Raw genomic sequence first — 22,960 nt, 5'->3', positions numbered from 1 at the left:
CATGAACAGCTGACATGACGGACCGGGTAAAGGTGTCGGCCTCCTGCCTTTCTGACGTGACACTCCCTGCCATAGGGAGGGGGGCGCTCATAACCTGCTCAGGACTGGCAGCGAAGAAACGTCTCTCTGATTGAATATTAACTTGAGTGTCTTGTTGGGAAAGGAGAGGATAAGGGGATTAGAGAAGGTGTTGACTCGAGCAGGGATGTACTTTGCACCAGCGAGAGGAACATCCAAGAAGATTTGAAGGAGAAATGAAGAAAACTTCAGGTAAAGGACATCTAGGACCTGTGATCTGTTAGTGGTGCTTTCCTTATCAAATGCTTCTGGAATATTCATATTTTTGGGATAATTCCAATGTGAGGTCATTGAATCCCGAGAATAGATCTATGGCGTAATAGGTGGTGAGCGTACGTAAGTGACGTCATACAGGTGGTCCTATAGGAACGGTTCACATTAAGGAATAATAGGCGTCTGTTTTAACATAAAACAAGATAGGATAAAATGACGTTGCTTTCAGTTCCTAGCCTGGCATTGAGCGGTGCTGTGCTTTGCACGTATAGGGATTATTACTATACAGCACCAGACTGATGTCGCAGCTTTTGTGGCCGGACTCCTCGACCATTGATGGATATTTGTTTCCATGATTTACTGACGTCTGGATGATCTAAATTGGAATATTTCGCTCTTATGCGTGAACTTTGTGACTTCCGTCTACCATTGATCCATGGAGCTCTGCCATGCATCTAATATGTACGGGTAACTTTAAGAATGGGATTGTATCTAGTGAAGGCAATGCTCTGTGAGCTCAAGCCATCAACTGCAGTGCAAAGCTCTTAGAGTTTGCTACAATGTATCAGTGCAGGTGAAACGTATCATGTGTAGTTCTTAGTATAAGTTTAGGTTCACACTAGCTTTCAGATTTCTGTTCTTCAGGACAGCTTGGGGACCCGAAAGATGGAAACCCTACCCTACGTGGAAAGATAGACTATAATGGGGTCCGCCGGGTTTCTGCAGAAAACAGCAGAGAGAAAAGTTCTCCTTACAGGACTTTTTTTTTAAGCAGAATGGGGGACAGAGAGATTTCATATGGAGAGTGAAATGCAAGTAACAGAGGATTTCAGAAACCATGTTTACTTGAGTGGGGTAACAAGTTACTGCCATAGGTGTCGGCATTACCTTATATCCTTCACTCTATTGATATGAAGCAAAATCCACCATGCCTGATCCTTCCTATCTGCCTGTATCTGCCACTGGGCAGCTGTCAGACTGATAACATAGACTGTGCATGATCTGCAGGTAACCAGTGGTTAGACCTTATGGTAGATGTATAAATGCAGCACCCAGTGGACACCACTTAATAGGCTACATTTTATTCATATAGCGCCGACCTATTCAGACAAAAAGAGGCCCGGTTCACATCTGCAATCGGTATTCCGCTTGTGGACTCCCCCCGAATGGAAACCTATACGAATTAAAAAGAGATTAGCTAAGAAACCACATGGACCCCATAGACTATAATGGAGTCCGTGTGGTTTACGCACGAAATCATGGAGAGAGAAAAGTGCTTGCAGTCATCAAGCGGAAACCACGTGGACCCCACTGTGTTATGTGTATTTACTGTTATATATGTGTTTACCCCTTTTAATGGTTTGCTATCATTTGGAGAAATTCCTGGTTTGCAGAACCCATCAGTTAGGACTTAGTTATCTCCAGGTATCTGGAATCCTAGGACTTCAGTTAATTCAGCCCCCATAGCCATAGTGAGTGAAGCAGAGACTTTATATAGTTGGAGTGGAGACAGACTCCTTATATCACCATCTTATATTCTGGGTATCCCTCATCCCAAGTCCGGGATCTGACAACACAATGGAATTGGCAACTACAATTCCCACCAAGAAGCTGCAGGAGTTATTGGTTACCACAGTGAAGTTACATCTTGGTTCAACTGCACCATTGCCTCCTAAGTCATTCCTGCGTTTATCAGCTCCATTTTTTTTTGCAAAGTTTTGGATATTTTTAAGGGGTTAAAATATAAATAAAACCATATAATTTTGGTATCCCTGGAATCGTACCGAAAAATTGAATATTTTTGACATGTCGTTTTGACTGCAGAGTGAACTCCGTAAAAATGAAGTCCGTAAGAAAGTCACACAAATGAACTTTTTCTCCAATTCCACCTAATTCAGAATTTTTTTCCAGCTTCCCAGCACATTGTACAGAATAATAAGTGGTACCATTATGGAGAACATTAAGTCCTCGGATAGCAATGTGAACAGAAAAAATATATATGTTATGGTGTTTGGAAGTCAAAAATGAAAATTGAAAAATATCAGCGGGAAAGGATTAATGTTACCCTCATAGTCTCTTCTTGTACGTAATAACATCCAAATGAGCAGGGCTTACTCCCATCTCCTGACTACGGAACAAGACAATGGCTGAATTGTAACTGGTTTAGAGCCAGTCTATTCTGGGACTCTAACTCAGACTCCTAACTTATTTATCCTCCTTCACATCAGCCACATCATCCTCCTCCTCCTGAGGAAGGAACTAACTAGAGGTTTCTCCATCAGGGTTGTACCATCAGCTCCGTTTTTCCAGTCTAAATGGTTTGCCCCATTAATGATACAATGATATACCAAACACCCAATTGGATCAATATGACATATACAATTAAATACACCTTTTGTAGGGGTCCTGGTGGGACACTACATAGACAATTATGGTTTACTCACGGGATATGGTGTAGATGTCTGAAAGGTGACGGTTCCATCTCTGGGACCCATGCTTGGCTCCAGCACAGGGACAATGCAAACTTGTAGCACTTCTATAATAGTACACTACTGGTCAAGCAACCTTTACAGAGCCCAGTAAATATTGTGCATAGGTCCTGTTATTTACAATAGGAGCAGTATATGGTCCTCACAGGGCATCGTATGGTTGTCTTAGTTGCGTCTCTGACCATTTTTAGCATTATTGTTAACTAACTTCTGCCCACATCTTCGTCTGCGTGTTGTTGGCATCTGCCTATATTCAGCAAATTGCTGCCATCAATGGTTTGCCTGCAGTTCTTAAGCTGTCCGTCTGCTGAACTTGTTCCTTGTGCTGTGCCTTTGATTGTTCTGGCAGCTCGCTGGGATGCCATATAATGAGCGTGTTGTGGTTGGCATTGATGATCCCCCTGAGCTCCACTTGAGGAGAACTCTGTGACTTCTGGCTACCTTCATAGCTGTCATTTTAGAATTTTGTGACAAATTAGATTTTCTTTTTCCAGGTATGTTTAAAAGTAGCAAACTGCCAATTCGGATTAAAGGTGTTTTCCCATCCAGTGTGTCAACACTGCCTGGAGCAGATCAGATAATATGCAAATGCTTGTACGGAAGCATAACAGACCAGGCTTTATCAGCAAACTCCAATTAGCTGAGATAAGCTGCTGCCAAGAGCAGTGTAATATAGTATGTGAACATAAATTCATAACAGTCATGAAGCCTTGTCATTTACCGGGATAAAAAGTGGCCTATGTTTTAATGAAGGTTACAATCTATCTATGTGCCAAATTACATTCTGTTCAGCCGTTTTTGAGTGATTGAGTAAGAAACAGCCAAACACACAAACATTCAAACTTTTACATTTTTAATATTAGTAAAAATTCCTATTTTCTTTTACAGGCATTCAGGACGGTCTTGAGCTAACTATGTGAGTATTTTTTTATTTTTAAGTTCAAAATATTACTATTGTAAGTATCTGAGGCTGACACTGTTCACTGTTCAGTCCCTTTAACCTTAAAGGGAATGTTTAATCAGAAAGTAACCTTTTATTTAAAGAGAACCTGTCAGGTGCATTTGGGACATGAAACCAACAGCAGGTCATAATGGACAGTGCTTTAGTGTCCCAAATCTCCAAACTGTAACAGTACATACTTGGGTTGTTTTGGAAAAAAATCTCTTATCTTCCATGAGAAATGAGTCCTTTGTACACGTTGCTCATCTGTAGTGCCCCCGACTAACCTCTAGCACTTGCATGGTGAAGGTTAGGTGAACTGACCTGGCTTTTTTGGAGAGAGCGTTTGCAATAGGTGCTCATGAGTGCACCAGAATCATCTCTCGGTGAGTTCATGGCCTTCAAGTCTACAGGATGGTCTCCATGAGGAGACACATTGCCCTCGCAACTCACATCAGTGCCCTCCCACCTAGCCAACCAGTACCCCACTCTACACTGTTAAGGGGCAAATGCCCAAACAGTGGATACTTATAGTATTTTATATGGAGAGAATACGGCCAAAATTTCTTGGGGTATTGCTACTCTTGGGGTGGTTAATGAGTTTTAATTTAATTAAAAAAATGCTAATTAATGAGCTATTTCTGTGTAAATGTGCATACAGATATACCGTATATACTCGAGTATAAGCCGACCCGAATATAAGCCGAGGCCCCTAATTTTACCACAAAAAACTGGGAAAACTTATTGACTCGAGTATAAGCCGAGGGGGGAAATGCAGCAGCTACTGGAAAATTTCAAAAATTAAAATGGTCGGAGTTTTTGGGTGCAGTAGTTGCTGGGAAAGGGGAAGGGGAGGGGGTGTTTTGGTTGTCTGTCTGCCCCTTCCCTGAGCTTGAGGACTGTGTTTTTCTTTCCCCCCCACTTGGAATTCAGCCTGGCTGAATATAGGGTATCTGCAGCGCTCCTATTAACCCCTTCCTGACGGAACAGGAGCACTGCAGGTAGCCTATATTCAGTAGACCGGGCACTGTCAGACACAGGGATACCTAATATGTTTGTGTTACACAGTAGTTTTCTACTTTTATATGTATTCTAGGGAAAGGAGGGATTTACAACTTTTATTTACTTTATTTTTTTATTATATATTTTTTAAAGCTTCTTTTTTTTCCCCACTATTTTATGGGAGATTCTATACATTACTATTGCGGCTGGTCATAGACCCCCCCCCAAAAAAAAAAAAAAATAATTTTTTTTTTTGCTTGTCTCGAGTATAAGCCGAGGGGGGCTTTTCAGCACTGTGCTGAAAAATTTGGCTTATACTCGAGTATATACGGTGACTGTCAATCACTAATTAGAACCTCCCACTTGACTCTCCAGCCCTGAATGAACAGAAATATAAAAGAATAAATTACAACGTATATTGAATATTTTCTAACAAAATATATACAGTAAAATGTCTCCAAATGATCACCTCTTTGAGAAGACCGCCCTCTAACCAAGACCAGAATTTCTGTGATGAATTTTCAGTTTCACCATACTAGCCGGTTTAAAGTAGTAGTAAATGTGAACCATTCTTTTTTATTTAAGTTACTTTTATGTTGTTTTTTTTCTAGGAAATTTCCGTTTAACCCAAAATTGGGGATTGACAATCCTGCTTTGTGCCTCGGAGAAGATCCAGGTTTGTTGTCTTGATGCTGACTTCCCTAAAGGGCTTGTCCCATAAGAACAATATATGACCTATATACTAGATGGATATGTCTTATTAGCGGAGGTCCCATTAATCACAAGAATGGGGGTTTCCTGTCCACCATTTTGAGTGTAGCAGTGGTCATATGTGCATGCTATGTGGTATCATAATGCTACTTCCAAGTCAGTTTTTTATGTTTGGGACTGGGTATAGTTGGCAATCGTTAGCATTGCCATAGAAATTAAATGAACCAGCCGCACGTGTGAAATGATCGTCATTCAATTCAAATTGGGAACCATTTTTGTGATTGATGGGGTCCAAGTGGTAAGACCGCCAGATACTTAGATGTAAGTTGTAATTCTAGAACGGCATTAAAGAGGACCTTTCACCAGATCCATCAATTCTAGCTCTTAGAATCTGTTAATAGTCGCCGCTCCACTGATTCCAGCACAGTTGGAATTTTTGCTCTAGTCTCTGCCATTCCTGAGCAATCAATGTTGTTAGCTGTGGTAACTAATATACTGTATAACCTCTGTAATGGCAGAAGGGTGGTGTCAGGCAGGGGGGGCGATGCAGATCTCCAAACAGAGGCAACCAGTGTCCGGTCTCAGAATCACACCCCTTATCTGCTACTGTCTGACACCTCCCGAAATTACAGAGCTTAAATATCAGGCAGCCAAACTAACAGAATTGATTACTCAGGAATGGTGGGGGCTAGAGAAAAATATCCAACTGTTCCAGAATCAGTGGAGCAACCTGATCACATGCTGAAAAGAGTAGAACTTGTTGGAGGAGATGAAAGTTCCTCTTTGAATAATAAAGAACACTAGTTATTGTAGTATGGACCAGTCCTCACGTGCATATTGTAGAATTCCTCTAATTTGCTCTCAGGTTTTGAAAAATTGGCAAATCTCGAATGTTAAAATTTGTTAACTCTTACAGGGAAGATGTGACCTAATATGGTCAGTTTGGATTGTGGGTTTTTTCATGCAGCGTTTCTCTTCCCATGGGTGGCTATGGTTAGTCAACCAATTTAACCGATATATAACTTATATATAAATTATTTATTTAAAGGCACAAATCCTGAGCCGGCAGCTCGAGTCTGTGTACTGAGGAAAGATGCTGACAGTACTTTCGGATTCCATATGAGAATGGAGCTGGACCGAGATGGACATGTTATACGTCAAGTTGTTCCCGGAGGACCTGCCCATCTTGCAGGACTGAAAGATGGAGACCAAGTGCTGCAGATCAATGGGGAATATGTGCACGAACAAGAGCACATCCGGGTGAGGCCATAGTGATACGTCCAGTCCAATATTCATGTCTTGTTATATGGCGCTCCATGTGCATTGTATATGACTAGTGGAAGGTACAGTATATCGTTCACTAGTTGGTACATTTGGTTGAAGCCCCCTTTGGAGGAGAAGTCCTGACAGTGCTGATCTGGTCCCCACAGGCTCAGGAATATCACATGTACTATTGTTTCAGTGTTTTATAGCGATGATGAGGATCTCCATTATAATAACCCACAGTCATAAAAAATACAGGCACGTCCTGCAGAATACATGTGACATAAGACCTCATTATCTGGTAGCCAACACTCCTCTTCTGCCTCTGGGAGATGTCTGATGTACTTTGTACAAGATATGGCCAGTGTATTTCTTATCCTAACTAACAAGAACCAGTTAATATTTTATATGGTGCTTGTATTTTTAATGAAAAGATTCACTAAAAGTTGGGAACTCTCTGCATAGAGCCATAGGCAATGTGATACATGAGATACAGAGGATTACAGCCTAGATAGTGTGACCCTTTGACAATGGAGTGCAGCCTATAAGTAAGCACAGTATGGCGGTGTCCTTATAATATACTGCACGTCCTATAATTATACACACGTGGTATTGGTATAATACTGTAATAAAGCACATCATAGAAATAAGCATATAGTATCAACAACATAATAACATGCAGCCTATAGATATACAGATACTCTAGTTATAATAAAATGCAGCCTAAAGATATACGGATACTACAGTATATATAACAGAACGCAGCCTATAGATATACGGATACTATATATAGCAGAATGCAGCCTATAGATATACGGATACTATATATAATAGATCGCAGCCTATAGATACACGGATACTATATATAGCAGAATGCAGCCTATACTGTACATATACGGATACTATATATAATAGAACGCAGCCTATAGATATACAGATACTATATATAATAGAACGCAGCCTATAGATATACGGATACTATTTATAATAGAACGCAGCCTATAGATATACGGATACTATTTATAATAGAACGCAGCCTATAGATATACGGATACTAATTATAATAGAACGCAGCCTATAGCTATATGGATACTATATATAACAGAATGCAGCCTATAGAGATAAGGATACTATATATAGCAGAATGCAGCCTATAGCTATATGGATACTATATATAATAGAACGCAGCCTATAGATATAAGGATTAGAGATGAGCGAACACTAAAATGTTCGAGGTTCGAAATTCGATTCGAACAGCCGCTCACTGTTCGAGTGTTCGAATGGGTTTCGAACCCCATTATAGTCTATGGGGAACATAAACTCGTTAAGGGGGAAACCCAAATTCGTGTCTGGAGGGTCACCAAGTCCACTATGACACCCCAGGAAATGATACCAACACCCTGGAATGACACTGGGACAGCAGGGGAAGCATGTCTGGGGGCATAAAAGTCACTTTATTTCATGGAAATCCCTGTCAGTTTGCGATTTTCGCAAGCTAACTTTTCCCCATAGAAATGCATTGGCCAGTGCTGATTGGCCAGAGTACGGAACTCGACCAATCAGCGCTGGCTCTGCTGGAGGAGGCGGAGTCTAAGATAGCTCCACACCAGTCTCCATTCAGGTCCGACCTTAGACTCCGCCTCCTCCGGCAGAGCCAGCGCTGATTGGCCGAAGGCTGGCCAATGCATTCCTATGCGAATGCAGACTTAGCAGTGCTGAGTCAGTTTTGCTCAACTACACATCTGATGCACACTCGGCACTGCTACATCAGATGTAGCAATCTGATGTAGCAGAGCCGAGGGTGCACTAGAACCCCTGTGCAAACTCAGTTCACGCTAATAGAATGCATTGGCCAGCGCTGATTGGCCAATGCATTCTATTAGCCCGATGAAGTAGAGCTGAATGTGTGTGCTAAGCACACACATTCAGCACTGCTTCATCAAGCCAATACAATGCATTAGCCAGTGCTGATTGGCCAGAGTACGGAATTCGGCCAATCAGCGCTGGCCAATGCATTCTATTAGCCCGATGAAGTAGAGCTGAATGTGTGTGCTAAGCACACACATTCAGCACTGCTTCATCAAGCCAATACAATGCATTAGCCAGTGCTGATTGGCCAGAGTACGGAATTCGGCCAATCAGCGCTGGCCAATGCATTCTATTAGCCCGATGAAGTAGAGCTGAATGTGTGTGCTAAGCACACACATTCAGCACTGCTTCATCAAGCCAATACAATGCATTAGCCAGTGCTGATTGGCCAGAGTACGGAATTCGGCCAATCAGCGCTGGCTCTGCTGGAGGAGGCGGAGTCTAAGGTCGGACCTGAATGGAGACTGGTGTGGAGCGATCTTAGACTCCGCCTCCTCCAGCAGAGCCAGCGCTGATTGGCCGAATTCCGTACTCTGGCCAATCAGCACTGGCTAATGCATTGTATTGGCGTGATGAAGCAGTGCTGAATGTGTGTGCTTAGCACACACATTCAGCTCTACTTCATCGGGCTAATAGAATGCATTGGCCAGCGCTGATTGGCCGAATTCCGTACTCTGGCCAATCAGTGCTGGCCAATGCATTCTATTAGCTTGATGAAGCAGAGTGTGCACAAGGGTTCAAGCGCACCCTCGGCTCTGATGTAGCAGAGCCGAGGCTGCACAAGGGTTCAAGCGCACCCTCGGCTCTGATGTAGGAGAGCCGAGGGTGCACTTGAACCCTTGTGCAGCCTCGGCTCTGCTACATCAGAGCCGAGGGTGCGCTTGAACCCTTGTGCACACTCTGCTTCATCAAGCTAATAGAATGCATTGGCCAGCGCTGATTGGCCAATGTATTCTATTAGCCTGATGAAGTAGAGCTGAATGTGTGTGCTAAGCACACACATTCAGCTCTACTTCATCGGGCTAATAGAATGCATTGGCCAGCGCTGATTGGCCGAATTCCGTACTCTGGCCAATCAGTGCTGGCCAATGCATTCTATTAGCTTGATGAAGCAGAGTGTGCACAAGGGTTCAAGCGCACCCTCGGCTCTGATGTAGCAGAGCCGAGGCTGCACAAGGGTTCAAGCGCACCCTCGGCTCTGATGTAGGAGAGCCGAGGGTGCACTTGAACCCTTGTGCAGCCTCGGCTCTGCTACATCAGAGCCGAGGGTGCGCTTGAACCCTTGTGCACACTCTGCTTCATCAAGCTAATAGAATGCATTGGCCAGCGCTGATTGGCCAATGTATTCTATTAGCCTGATGAAGTAGAGCTGAATGTGTGTGCTAAGCACACACATTCAGCTCTACTTCATCGGGCTAATAGAATGCATTGGCCAGCGCTGATTGGCCAGAGTACGGAACTCGACCAATCAGCGCTGGCTCTGCTGGAGGAGGCGGAGTCTAAGATCGCTCCACACCAGTCTCCATTCAGGTCCGACCTTAGACTCCGCCTCCTCCAGCAGAGCCAGCGCTGATTGGCCGAATTCCGTACTCTGGCCAATCAGCACTGGCTAATGCATTGTATTGGCGTGATGAAGCAGTGCTGAATGTGTGTGCTTAGCACACACATTCAGCTCTACTTCATCGGGCTAATAGAATGCATTGGCCAATCAGCGCTGGCCAATGCATTCTATTAGCGTGAACTGAGTTTGCACAGGGGTTCTAGTGCACCCTCGGCTCTGCTACATCAGATTGCTACATCTGATGTAGCAGTGCCGAGTGTGCATCAGATGTGTAGTTGAGCAAAACTGACTCAGCACTGCTAAGTCTCTGCATTCGCATAGGAATGCATTGGCCAGCCTTCGGCCAATCAGCGCTGGCTCTGCCGGAGGAGGCGGAGTCTAAGGTCGGACCTGAATGGAGACTGGTGTGGAGCGATCTTAGACTCCGCCTCCTCCAGCAGAGCCAGCGCTGATTGGTCGAGTTCCGTACTCTGGCCAATCAGCGCTGGCCAATGCATTCTATTAGCCCGATGAAGTAGAGCTGAATGTGTGTGCTTAGCACACACATTCAGCTCTACTTCATCAGGCTAATAGAATACATTGGCCAATCAGCGCTGGCCAATGCATTCTATTAGCTTGATGAAGCAGAGTGTGCACAAGGGTTCAAGCGCACCCTCGGCTCTGATGTAGCAGAGCTGAGGGTGCACAAGGGTTCAAGTGCACCCTCGGCTCTCCTACATCAGAGCCGAGGGTGCGCTTGAACCCTTGTGCAGCCTCGGCTCTGCTACATCAGAGCCGAGGGTGCGCTTGAACCCTTGTGCACACTCTGCTTCATCAAGCTAATAGAATGCATTGGCCAGAGTACGGAATTCGGCCAATCAGCGCTGGCCAATGCATCCCTATGGGAAAAAGTTTATCTCACAAAAATCACAATTACACACCCGATAGAGCCCCAAAAAGTTATTTTTAATAACATTCCCCCCTAAATAAAGGTTATCCCTAGCTATCCCTGCCTGTACAGCTATCCCTGTCTCATAGTCACAAAGTTCACATTCTCATATGACCCGGATTTGAAATCCACTATTCGTCTAAAATGGAGGTCACCTGATTTCGGCAGCCAATGACTTTTTCCAATTTTTTTCAATGCCCCCAGTGTCGTAGTTCCTGTCCCACCTCCCCTGCGCTGTTATTGGTGCAAAAAAGGCGCCAGGGAAGGTGGGAGGGGAATCGAATTTTGGCGCACTTTACCACGTGGTGTTCGATTCGATTCGAACATGGCGAACACCCTGATATCCGATCGAACATGTGTTCGATAGAACACTGTTCGCTCATCTCTAATAAGGATACTATATAATAGAACATTGCCTATAGATACACTAATACTATTTATAATAGATATACGGATACAATATATAACAGAATGCAGCCTATAGATATACAGATACTATTTACCATAGAACACCACCTATAGATATACAGATACTATATATAATGGCATATAGCCTATGAATAAGCACACACCGTCAGGCTATCCCCGGTGGAAAGACGGACTGCTAATACAGTGGTTATCCACAGACCCCACTGACTATAATGGGGTCCATCAGTGTCTACCATTTTCATCATCACGTGTGAACCTGGCGCGGCCCTTGTGCCCTTTTACTTTGCCATGCTATTTGTGGCACGATCCATTGACGATACTTTCTATCATCAGGTGGTCCAGAAGGTAAAAGCCAGCGGGTCTCGCCTATCTCTGACCGTTCTGGATGAGGCCAGCTATGAGAAATTACGCGCTGATAAAATGTCACCTATATCCATCCTTTCTAACTATATTCCGGAGTCTTGTCCCAGGCCAAAACTCTGCCTGGTACGGAATGAAGGGAAAGGCTTTGGGTTCACAACCAGTGCGACCGGTGGTAAGTTGTCACATTCTTATTAGTAAACTGTAAGGAGCATTATATTGCGCAACAAAAAGTATTATCAGAATCCAACACAACACAAGATTAGAAGAAAAGATGGTGCAGAATTATCAATTATTGGGGTTATTTCTTGGAGTATACTGGGGTCAGGAGATGTACTATGCCTCCTTGAGGAGACTACCCTACTACACGGTGACGTTGGTTCCTCTAAGGCAGTTGCGGCCAAAGATCGCCATCTCACCGTGTGACTCTTTCACTAGTGTAAGTGAATTGATTGACATTGAAACTCCTAGGGGGCTGCGATTAAGACTTTGTAAAATATTTCATTGAATATTGGGGCAACACCTTGGCTCAGTGGTTAGCACTACAGCCTTGCAGCACTGGAGTCCTGGGTTTGAATGCTGCCAAGGACAACATCTGCAAGGAGTTTGTATGTTCTCCCCATGTTTGCGTGAATTTCCTCCCATATTCCAAAGATAGGGGTTTTCCCACCAAAGCAAGTTATCCCTTATTCATAGAATAAGACCAGTGGGGGTCCAACCGCTTAGGAGTAGAGTGCCAGAGATAGCCAAGTGCTTTACTTCTGCTATCATCAATAGTTGGGTGCGTACAATGTCCGATCGGGCCCCATTCATATTGTAGATAAGATTAGAACTTTTTAGGATAGGTTCACATAAGTGTTGGAGTCTCCGTCTAAAATCAGAGGAAAGAAAAATCCTGCATGGAGGACATAATACCGGTGGAAACTCGATGGACACCCAGCGGGCCCCATTATAGTCTATGGGGTCAGAAGGTGTCCATGGGTATCCGAACAATGGAGAGACAAATGCTAGTGTGAACCCATCGTAAGTAGAGCAGTAAATTCACTTTTTCTAATAAATCATAAAAAAACCTTTAGTGACCCATTTTTGTTACACACCCTGAAAAATATTAAAGCTTAGATATACTTGTTCAATAAAATTTGCTTCAATTTAGAAACAGAAAGTGACTATGAATTATTCCCAATAATAGAATAGTCTTGTAGCGAATTCCGAAAGGAAAATAGCGACTTATACCATCATGGTAGACGATACGGTGTAATGTGGGCGACTCTCATCACTCCTTATACAGCAATGACGTGATGTGTGAACCAAGTCTTATCCTATCACTAGCATGTGCCCGCGACTTCGTCTGCAGGTTGGATGCGGCGCTGAGCCACTTATATGTAGCGAATTCATGGTGGCTATGATCCGCCACACTCCTTACGCCATCGGGCCCCCTCCCTATTTACGGCTTGCCCCCCATTCCCCGCGCACCAAGGCTCTTCCCCCACGCACCAGGTCCCTTCCCCCATGCACACGATACCGCGCCCATGCGCCTTCCCCCCCCGTAGGTCAGGCAGCAGCCCCACCCACTCGCAGGTTCCCCCCCCCCCCCCCCGTGCTCCGGTTCCTCACCCCCAAACATCCAAACCCACAAACTTTCACATTTATAATATTATTAGGATTTACACTGGAGTGTTTTTGTCTTCCCATTGTGTATAAGGTGTGCGGGGAACATTTCAGCTCACAGTAGAAGATGGCGGGGCTGCTCAGAAAGCTGGGGTTCCTCAAGGAGCTCGACTTCTTGAAGTCAACGGTGAAAATATTGTCAGCTTTACAATGAGTCAGCTGACGAAAAAGGTAACAACCTAATGAATCTTGTGATATAGACTTCATTGTGCAAGTGGAAAACTTGAAAAATTGTTCAAGGCTGAGACGCCTCCTTAGGGGAAAAGCAGTGTTTTTGTTGCTGATTTTGCTGCCAATTTTTGAGCCAAAACCAAGAGTGTATTGAGCAGAAGGTCGAAGTATAAAAACTTCCTATATAGTTATTATTACAGTACACGTTCTGAAGCTATCCATCTTGGTTGTTCACCCTTCCCAACTGTCCTTGGCAGTCTTGGATTTGCTTGTTACTAAATATTGTGAGTTTTTTTTGGTTTTTTTTGTAGTACCCAGGCCCAAGATTGATAAATCTGTTGTGTTTAGTGTAGGGACCTTTCAGACTTGGTCGGAACTGAACCCAACAAACTTATCAGATGTTTCACCACCTTTATCAAGTCCAGTCTTTGCATCATTGACTAGGTGCCACTCTACTGATTCTGGCTTAGTTGGAATTTTTTTTATCTAGCCTCCCGATCCCCAAGCTATTAGTTTTGGTTCCTGAGATGCTACTTAGGCTACATTCAGGTGACCGAGGTGTAAAATAGCTGTGAAAAACATCAATTTTTCACATCTGTCTGATATCGGAGTGTATATCGGATATTTGAGCGTATGGAGGGATCCATGAAAACACACAGTAATAGGACATGACCTATATTTTGACTGTGAAAATGTTAAAGGAATGATCTAGTTTTCATAAAATAAGGGCCAAATAACAGGATGCATCAATACAAAACATCATAATACATATCATGTTTAAATTTGGCACGGTTTATCAGATTAATTTCAGGTCATTGACCTCAGCTGTGATATTTTGTTTACAAGCTCACTACCCCTCCTTGTGAGCAGTGTATCCAGCAAACAAAACATCGCAGCAGCACATGACCTCGGATGTGGGAGTGATGCCTGTGATTTCATTACAGGAGAGTCTGAAGGGAGGGGTACGCCAAGTAAGAGCAGGCAGATGAATCCTGGGAAATGTAGTTTGTCCACAGATTCACTGCATGTAAATAACAGTGATACAAGAAGCAGCAAGTAAAATAAAGCCAAGCAAAGAGTGCATAAAGGGACTGTGAGGATTTAGCACTGATGTGGATGTATTTGCAGATAGCTTTTGGAAGCCTGACAACCCCTTTACATGTGTAAATGTGTGTTTAAGAAAATTAGCTTTTTTTCTTTACAGGTACAACAAAGTGGTTCTCGCGTAGTCCTCCTAGTTCTGGATTCATCTGCGTGGGGGGAGTATGAATCTCGAGGAGTTACACCAAGCCTAGCATTTGCTGAGACATCTTCCTTACTCTACCAACCCCGAAAGCTTCACTTGGTGCGGTGTCCACAGGGATATGGATTCCTTTTAAGACAGGAGAAATGTTTAGGAGGACATGGTAAGAAAACTGCAAACTTTTGTGAAGAAGTTACTTTTGTATCTCACTACAGATTGGATTTTCTGGGTAAAAATCAACCAATAGGAAACGGGGCAGACTATAAGATGACAAAAGACCAATGATCCATAAGGGATGAGCTGAGCAGGAGAGGATGAGTAAGGAAGGGTTGGGGGCATCAGAGATGGTTTTGTATTGTGACCTAAATATGAGAAAAGCTTCCATCTCACCATGTCTAGGCCAGAAGTTGATGCATCATTATAAAGAGGCTAACCAACGTCCATGCCGAGACTTGTCTACTCTGGGTTTAGAGCTTTTTTTGTGCTGTTTTTTTGGGCTCATGTGGAGATGGCTGGAAACCTTGACCAGATTAGTACAGATATCATGGACAATTCCAGAGTACTCAAGAAATAAGGCGGGTCTTCTAGAGATCTCAGAGTTGTAGACTTCCCACGCAAACAATTGGAAGGCCAACCAAAATCCCACAATCCCGGAGTAGAATTGTGCAGGGTGTGTGGTGGGAGAGGTCGGCTTGACGGTGTTGCATGCAAAAAATGGAAAAAGTTGCAAATCCTATGCCTTTTATGACAGACAATTGGCATACAAGGCATTATAACTATCACCCACTGAGCCTATGGATTTTGGAGGCTACAGGTTTTGTCCAGAGTAATAAACTGTGGGTGAGCGCCCCAATAAATTGCCAAATAGTTTCAGAATCCAGAACTGCAATCAACTCTGGTGACCTATCAATAGGGAGTTTGGTAAAGAGGTCTGAAACTCTTGTGAGTATGTGATGTAATCCGTCACAGTAGGACTTCAATATGGGACACAACCACATAACCAGAAGATGTGGAGGAGGGTACCCGGAAGACCCACATCTCTAGCAGAGAGAGGAGGTACCGGAGAATATTACATGCGGTTTGGCAGGAACACGGTACCAATGTATCAGAAGTTTATAACCTACTTCTTGATCTTTACTGGAATAGAAGATTTGTGGGTAAATTGTAAAATCCTACTGCATTGGGAGGCAGAGAAAGATAGATCAAGGTCCTCTTCCTATTTATGCAAAAAGTGCTGTGTATAGTCATGAGTGGGTGAAACCAGTGGCATGTTGGTATGTACCCATCCTGGCACAAGCCTTCTCAAAGGGAGTCAGTGGGGAGTAGGGTTGAGCCGATCTTGACTTTTCAGGATCGATTTTAATATCCTATTTCCGATCATTTTTCATTTGAATCCGATATCGATCCCAATTCCGATCCCAATGTAAGTTAGTGGGATTTTTTTTACTAATCGGAGATTGGATTTTAAAAACAATCCTATTCACTATACAGCATGGAATCTAACAATTGAACGCTTTAATTGTTAGATTCCACGCTGTGTAGTGATTTTTTTTTAATCACTAAGTAGCCAGAGGATGTTTTATTAATCCTCTGGCTACTTAGTCCCCCCTGGTGTCCACTTACCTGCAGAGATGGCTGCTCCGGTGCCCGGTGTTCTCGTTCTTCTTCGCCTCGCTGCCCCCTGCCTCCCAGGTTAGGAGAGTGTGGGCGGGTTAAGAGAGTGTGGGCGGGTACTGGGAGGAGAGACGTCACATCTCCCTGCCCTGTACCCACCCACACTCTCCTAAGCCACAAGCCCCGCCTTCTTCCTAGCTCTTTAAACACTAACCTGGGAGGCGGGGCCAGTGAGGCGAAGAAGAACGAGAACACCAGGCACCGGACCAGCCATCTCTGCAGGTAAGTAACTACTAGAGATGTTAGCTAGTCTCCCATTAGAATGAATGGACGAAGCCGGCGCACAGGGGGTTAAGGCTGTGTGCCCGCTGCTTCCATTCATTCCTATGGAAACGCAGCGGAGCCTTTACACTGAGTATACACTCCGCTCAGAATGAGTGGAGCGTATACTCAGTGTGAAGGCTAACATTGTTAGCTTTTCCCACAATGCTTGGCCAGTAGCAAAGCATTGTGGGAAATAATCACCGATCTCGATCCCACCTAAAAAGATCGTGTTCGGAATTCCGATGGCGATTGTGAAATTTTCTCGATCACTGATCAGAATCCGATCTTTTCCGAACACGATCGCTCAACCCTATTGGGGAGGCAAGAGAGGACAAAAAATGAGCCAGTTGTAAAACCCTTGAGAGGCCCCAGGGAACCAGGTCATAAGACCTCAAAAGGTCTGCATAAGGATTCCAGGACTGTTCAGAGTGTTAGTCCTTTGCTCAAAACATAGCTGCCTTGTGCTAGGAACAGAATGAGCCTGAACCCATTCCTGGTGCAAATTTAGGGTTGCCCAGGATTGGGAACATGGGCAATGGAGTAGGTGAGAGTGAGTCTCTCTGGAAAAGGGGCATCAAAGCGGCTAGTCTGGGTCCTATGGTTGGATGTGAAGAACTCTCATTTTATAGGTAATACTAGTATTTACTAAAACTAGCGTGTCAGGGGGGTCTTTAGCCTTTTCTCTTTTGAGAATGTTTTTGTTTATTTTTGGTTCTCCATTTTGTTTTTAGTGAAAAAATGCAAAAAAAAAACCTCCTCGAAATCACTTCTGAGAATTACTCTGCTTTCTTATTCTTCAGGCCAGTTTCTGCGTGAGCTGGACCCAGGACTTCCAGCGGAAGTTGCAGGAATGCGTGAGGGCGACCGTCTACTGGCTGTGAATGGACAGAATGTGGAGGGACTGGAGCACGACGACATTGTCAGCCTCATTCAAGCCAGTGGAAAACAAGTAACTCTGCTTGTCATCAGCAATGAGGGAGACAGATTTTACAGTGAGGTAAGACATGGTCTATGGAGGGGTCACAATAAGTATAATGATGGATAATAATAACAGGCGCATAATGGTGTCCAACATGGCAGTCCCAGTGGAAAAATATATACTGGACAGCTTGTGGAATAGAAAAAAGTGACCCCCCCCTCCCCCCGCCATATTCCCCCTTCTTGGTTATGTAACACTTTGTATTTTCTCTCTATTAGATTGGAACGTCACCGCTGCTTTTCTATGAAGATAAGAATCGTGACAAAGTTTCGAAGGTGGATAAAATGTCAAGAGAATTGCCCTCACCCGCTACTACACAGGTACGATATATTTTTGTCTTTGCACACAAATATTTTACACTTTTTGCAGTAATTTTTTTTCTAAGAAATAAAAATCCGCAAAAAGGAGTAAGGGGTAATAAATGGAAAAGCAAATACAGAATTAAAGCGACATCAAAAGCTGAGTAGAATCCTGAACCGCCATATTACATGAAATCGTAGGATAAGATAATTGGGAGGGGGATCCTGTCAAGTGGAAATGGGTGTGAAAGTAAAACTCTTACAAACATACATGATGGTAGAGAAGGTAATCTTATTACTGGTGACTGCACTTAATTATCCAGTCTCTTGTGGTCCTCAGCTGTGTCATGTGACCAGTAATAAGACTCCCCAACTGATACAGTTTGAAAACAGCTGATCAGTGTCGGTCCCGGGTGTAGCACTCCCACCGATTTGATGTTGAAGACCTATCCAGAGCATATATTAAAGTAGGACAAGGGGAGAGCAAGAAACACAGCCCACTTAAACTGGATAGATGGAATGAAAATATAATGTCATACACTTACTTCCTCCGAAGAAAACATGGTGCACAGGATTGAAGCTCCACGGTCCAGAGAGCTTGTTAAGCTTAGGCGAAATCCAGCAGCCATAAGTTTCTAAAATCCAGTGTTTATTAAACATATACAATTAAAACATGCAAAAAAACTTTTTGTATGGTGGTAGTAACCCCCGTGAAAAAAGAAAAAGGGAGCTTCTCCGCTGACGCGTTTCAGAACTTGGTGTCGTAGACGCAGGCTACGACTAAGGAACCAAGTTCTGAAACGCGTCAGATGAGACGCTCCCTTTTTCTTTTTTCACGGGGGTTACTACCGCCATACTAAAAGTTTTTTTGCATGTTTTAATTGTATACGTTTAATAAACACTGGATTTCAGAAACTTATGGCTGCTGGATTTTGTCTAAGAAGTATCTATCCTAAGCATAGGTCATCTATATTGAGTGATGGAAAACCTTTCACCCCACAGAGTGGGTGGTTTTGTGTTAAAAAAAAAAAAAAAAAAAAAAAGAGTGATGCTAAATTTTTATGCCAGTGGAGTTAAAAAAGTTGCACATCTGTGGATAGGAACTGTTTAATGCCAATTTAGGGAACTCCTAAATCCCCTCAGTATGTTTCTAAAGCTTATTCACACCCCTGTGTGTGGTAAATACTGGAGGTAGACTTCCTTTAAGGCTACATGCACACATGCAGATATGGGTCTGTGAAAAAACCACATGGATGGCCAATGGATGACATCTTTGTGCCGTCCACGCTCTCTGTAGACCCATACATTTCAAGTATTGAGACCAGACAGCAAAACGGACAAGAATATGACAATCTGTTTTAAGCTTTGCCTCTAGGCTCATGGGGCTCCGGCTCACTGACCTGTGATATTACCTAGCTGTGTGTGTATGGGTCCAAAGTAAAAGGTCTGTGTGCTAAACTGACAAAGTACACAGTATTGTGCACGTAGTCTAAGGGTAAGTTCACACAGAGTTTTTTGGTCAGGATTTTGAGGCCGTATTTGCCTCAAAATCCGGACCAAAAAGATGGCTCCCATTGAAATCAATGGGAGCCGCTCAGGAGTTTTTTCCGGGAGCTGACTTGTGCGAAGTGACCTTTCTTCAGGCCGTTTCGCCTCGCGATTCGGCCTGAAGACACTCCCCCCTCCGGACCAGGCCCATTCATTGAGTCTAATCCGAAGCGGAGTGCGTGGCTGGATGCCGGTGCAGTGCATTGGCTTCCAGTCGCAGCTACCTGGCTTTTTGATTGGAACCTGAAGCGGCCTCCGCCTCAGTTTCCATTCAAAAAACCCTGTGTGAACTTACTCTAAGGACTGACTTCACAAGATTGAATCGGTCTGTGAGTTATGGGGCAGATATTGGCTGTATTTCGTGTATTTCACCCTGGGTGATGCAAGAATCCGGGTCCTGGCTCATGTCTAGGAACCAAGGCCCAAATCCAGTCCAAATCTTATGGAACAAATCTGTCCACATGAAGTCGAACTAACTCTATTCAGTCCTGGATCTATATGATACATACAAAAAATAACCGGATGAGGGATATGATAATAAATCAAGGATGAAAATACTGAATATGGGAATTTCTCAAAAATGTATTTTTTTCCATGCAGGTGGAAGAAACCTCATCACATGCACGGACGGAGATAGAAAATAAAGCAGCCCAGAAGAGCGAGGAATAATATGAGAATTTATACTCCGGACACTGACCCCGATCCTGGAGGATGACAACCTTCTTGTCCATTTCTTACACTCTATTATGAGCTGCCGTTGTCAAATGAACCCAATGGGGCAGATTTACTAATTGGGATGTGCCAGAATTCGGGAATACAGGTCGTGCCCTACATTTATTAATGTACCTCCCTAGACAAGGGGGTTTGACTTAGAGGAGGAGGAGGCATGGCTTACCAGAAAGGGGTGTGACTTAAAATGACGCAAAGAAGAAAAAATTTAGAATAAGCCAGAATTTGGCATAAAGTCACGCGCCAAACTTATCCTCTAAATCTCTACTTATATGTTGTAGGGGCGGTTTGTGACATTGACACAAACAGGTATGTTCACTAAGTGTAATCCTGGTGTAGGGAAAATAACTTTTAATCCACATAAATAATCCATAATCTATGCAAAGAAATTGTTTGGCACAGCCAGGAAGTGTCCCCATATTCCATAGTGCCCATCTTCGCCTTATCCTCATGTGTGGCGACCACAGGTGAAATATGGACACCCTAGCAGATATAGGATACACAAATTTTTTTTCAAATGGATTAAAGGGATTGTCCAGGGAGTTTTTATTCACTTACTGGTCCTGGGGATACTTATGATGGACCACGTTCAGCACCCCACTTTGCTACACCCGCTCCTCCCCTGATCTCACTCCTGGGAGTCACGACATTGCCAAAACCCTGGGTCCACCAAAAGTAACCCCGGGACCAGGAAAGTGAATAAATACTCCGTGGACAACCCCCCTATAAAAGTTGAGTATGATCACTATCCTAACTAACCCTACAACAGCATATAAGAGGAAGAAGAGACTTTGATGGTGGAAGACTCTTTAAGCCATAAAAATTCCGGACAGTATTAATAAATCTGCCCCAGTGTTTGTAGAGTTGGAACCTGCACTTTATACCACATGACCCAGATCGACTTTATTATATCTTCTATTACAAAGCAACATATTTTTCTAAAAAAAACAAAAAACACTGACCGTACATATAAGCGGCGCACATCCTTACCCTTAATCCTGTTCTTCTTCTTCCGTCTAACATTGATTTTTTTGGTGATACAGGACATTACTTTTCTTTGCTTTTTGCAGGTCCAACTTGTGTTATTATATAATGTCTGTGAATGAGAATCTGCACGGCGGGATCTATTAACTAGTAAGCTAGAAGGATGATAGAGACAGAATCGACATGTCTTAATAGATCGCTGAAGAATGCACCTTATATGATACGACAAAAATAGAAATAAAGGGGTTAATTGTAAGCAATCCTAATAGACCCTGCAGTTCCCCACAATAAGGCTGGCTGTGCACAGTAGATAGGTGCTGTCCCCACACCCTATACACATGGATTCTGACTAGGCAGAAGAGTGTAAGCTCCTACTGGACCTCTGTGGTGGAGAATGGAGTGATGGGAGTATGGTGGTTGGGCTTCATGCAGACTGCTGTATTAATTAAGCTCTGTGCTTGGTTATCTCTGGCACTCCCATTAAAATAAGAGGAATTGTGTGTGCCACTTGGTGACAATTGGCAAGTGAATGGGAGCTGAGGTGCAATAGCGCGCCATGGCCACTGCACAGTGTATGGCGCTATCTGCTTCTAACTCCATTCAGAAGGCAAAAACATAGCTATATGGTGAGTTTTTAAGGGATTTATATTATGTAAATGTTTTAATTAAAGGGGTTTCTGGACTAAAAAATATAGATCCAACACCCATCATCCTTACCGATCGGCATTTATCAGTAGCTGATACACAAAGAATGGAGCAAGAAGCAGACAGCTGTGTAGTGCTGGGAAACACTGGAGCATTGGGGACAGTTGAGTATGTATTGTATGTATTGTTCCCTCCCCCCTGGAATAATGTAATAAACAAACTGGACAGCCCCTTTAAGCTGCAGTGACTAGGTTCAGCCACCACCCAGATAATGGCGCTGTCTGCTTTCTTACTCTATTCTCTGTGTACTGGCTGCTGAGAACAGCTGATTGGTGGGGGTGCTGGGTGTTGGCTCTTCACTGATCTGATATTGATGTCCTAACCTTAGTCCTCATCAATCATTTTAGCCCTGATACCTTATTAAAGTCAGCCTGGCATCAATTCACAAACTTCAGCCATATACAGTCCTATGAAAAAGTTTGGGCACCCCTATTAATCTTAATCATTTTTAGTTCTAAATATTTTGGTGTTTGCAACAGCCATTTCAGTTTGATATATCTAATAACGGATGGACACAGTAATATTTCAGGATTGAAATGAGGTTTATTGTACTAACAGAAAATGTGCAATATGCATTAAACCAAAATTTGACCGGTGCAAAAGTATGGGCACCTCAACAGAAAAGTGACATTAATATTTAGTAGATCCTCCTTTTGCAAAGATAACAGCCTCTAGTCGCTTCCTGTAGCTTTTAATCAGTTCCTGGATCCTGGATGAAGGTATTTTGGACAAACAATTCAAGTTCAGTTAAGTTAGATGGTCGCCGAGCATGGACAGCCCGCTTCAAATCATCCCACAGATGTTCAATGATATTCAGGTCTGGGGACTGGGATGGCCATTCCAGAACATTGTA

The 22,960-nt window shown here is 43.5% G+C and overlaps 1 protein-coding gene across 1 annotated transcript; it reads left to right on the top strand.

Annotated features, from left to right (window-relative positions):
• The first annotated feature begins 204 nt into the window (after positions 1 to 204).
• Positions 205 to 22,532, top strand: NHERF4 (NHERF family PDZ scaffold protein 4). Its single transcript, XM_075278808.1, has 10 exons — positions 205 to 270; positions 3,669 to 3,696; positions 5,334 to 5,398; positions 6,482 to 6,693; positions 11,817 to 12,018; positions 13,546 to 13,682; positions 14,887 to 15,088; positions 17,664 to 17,860; positions 18,061 to 18,162; positions 20,290 to 22,532. Exons 1-10 carry the CDS (start codon positions 255 to 257, stop codon positions 20,356 to 20,358), a joined length of 1,230 nt encoding a protein of 409 aa, XP_075134909.1. The 5' UTR covers positions 205 to 254; the 3' UTR covers positions 20,359 to 22,532.
• The last annotated feature ends 428 nt before the right edge of the window (positions 22,533 to 22,960 follow it).

This window comes from Leptodactylus fuscus, chromosome 6 (assembly GCF_031893055.1).
Source record: "Leptodactylus fuscus isolate aLepFus1 chromosome 6, aLepFus1.hap2, whole genome shotgun sequence".
In the NCBI taxonomy this organism is placed as follows: Eukaryota; Metazoa; Chordata; class Amphibia; order Anura; family Leptodactylidae; genus Leptodactylus; species Leptodactylus fuscus.
The sequence above is the reverse complement of the archived record's forward strand: the minus strand, read 5'-3'. Positions and strand labels throughout refer to the sequence as shown.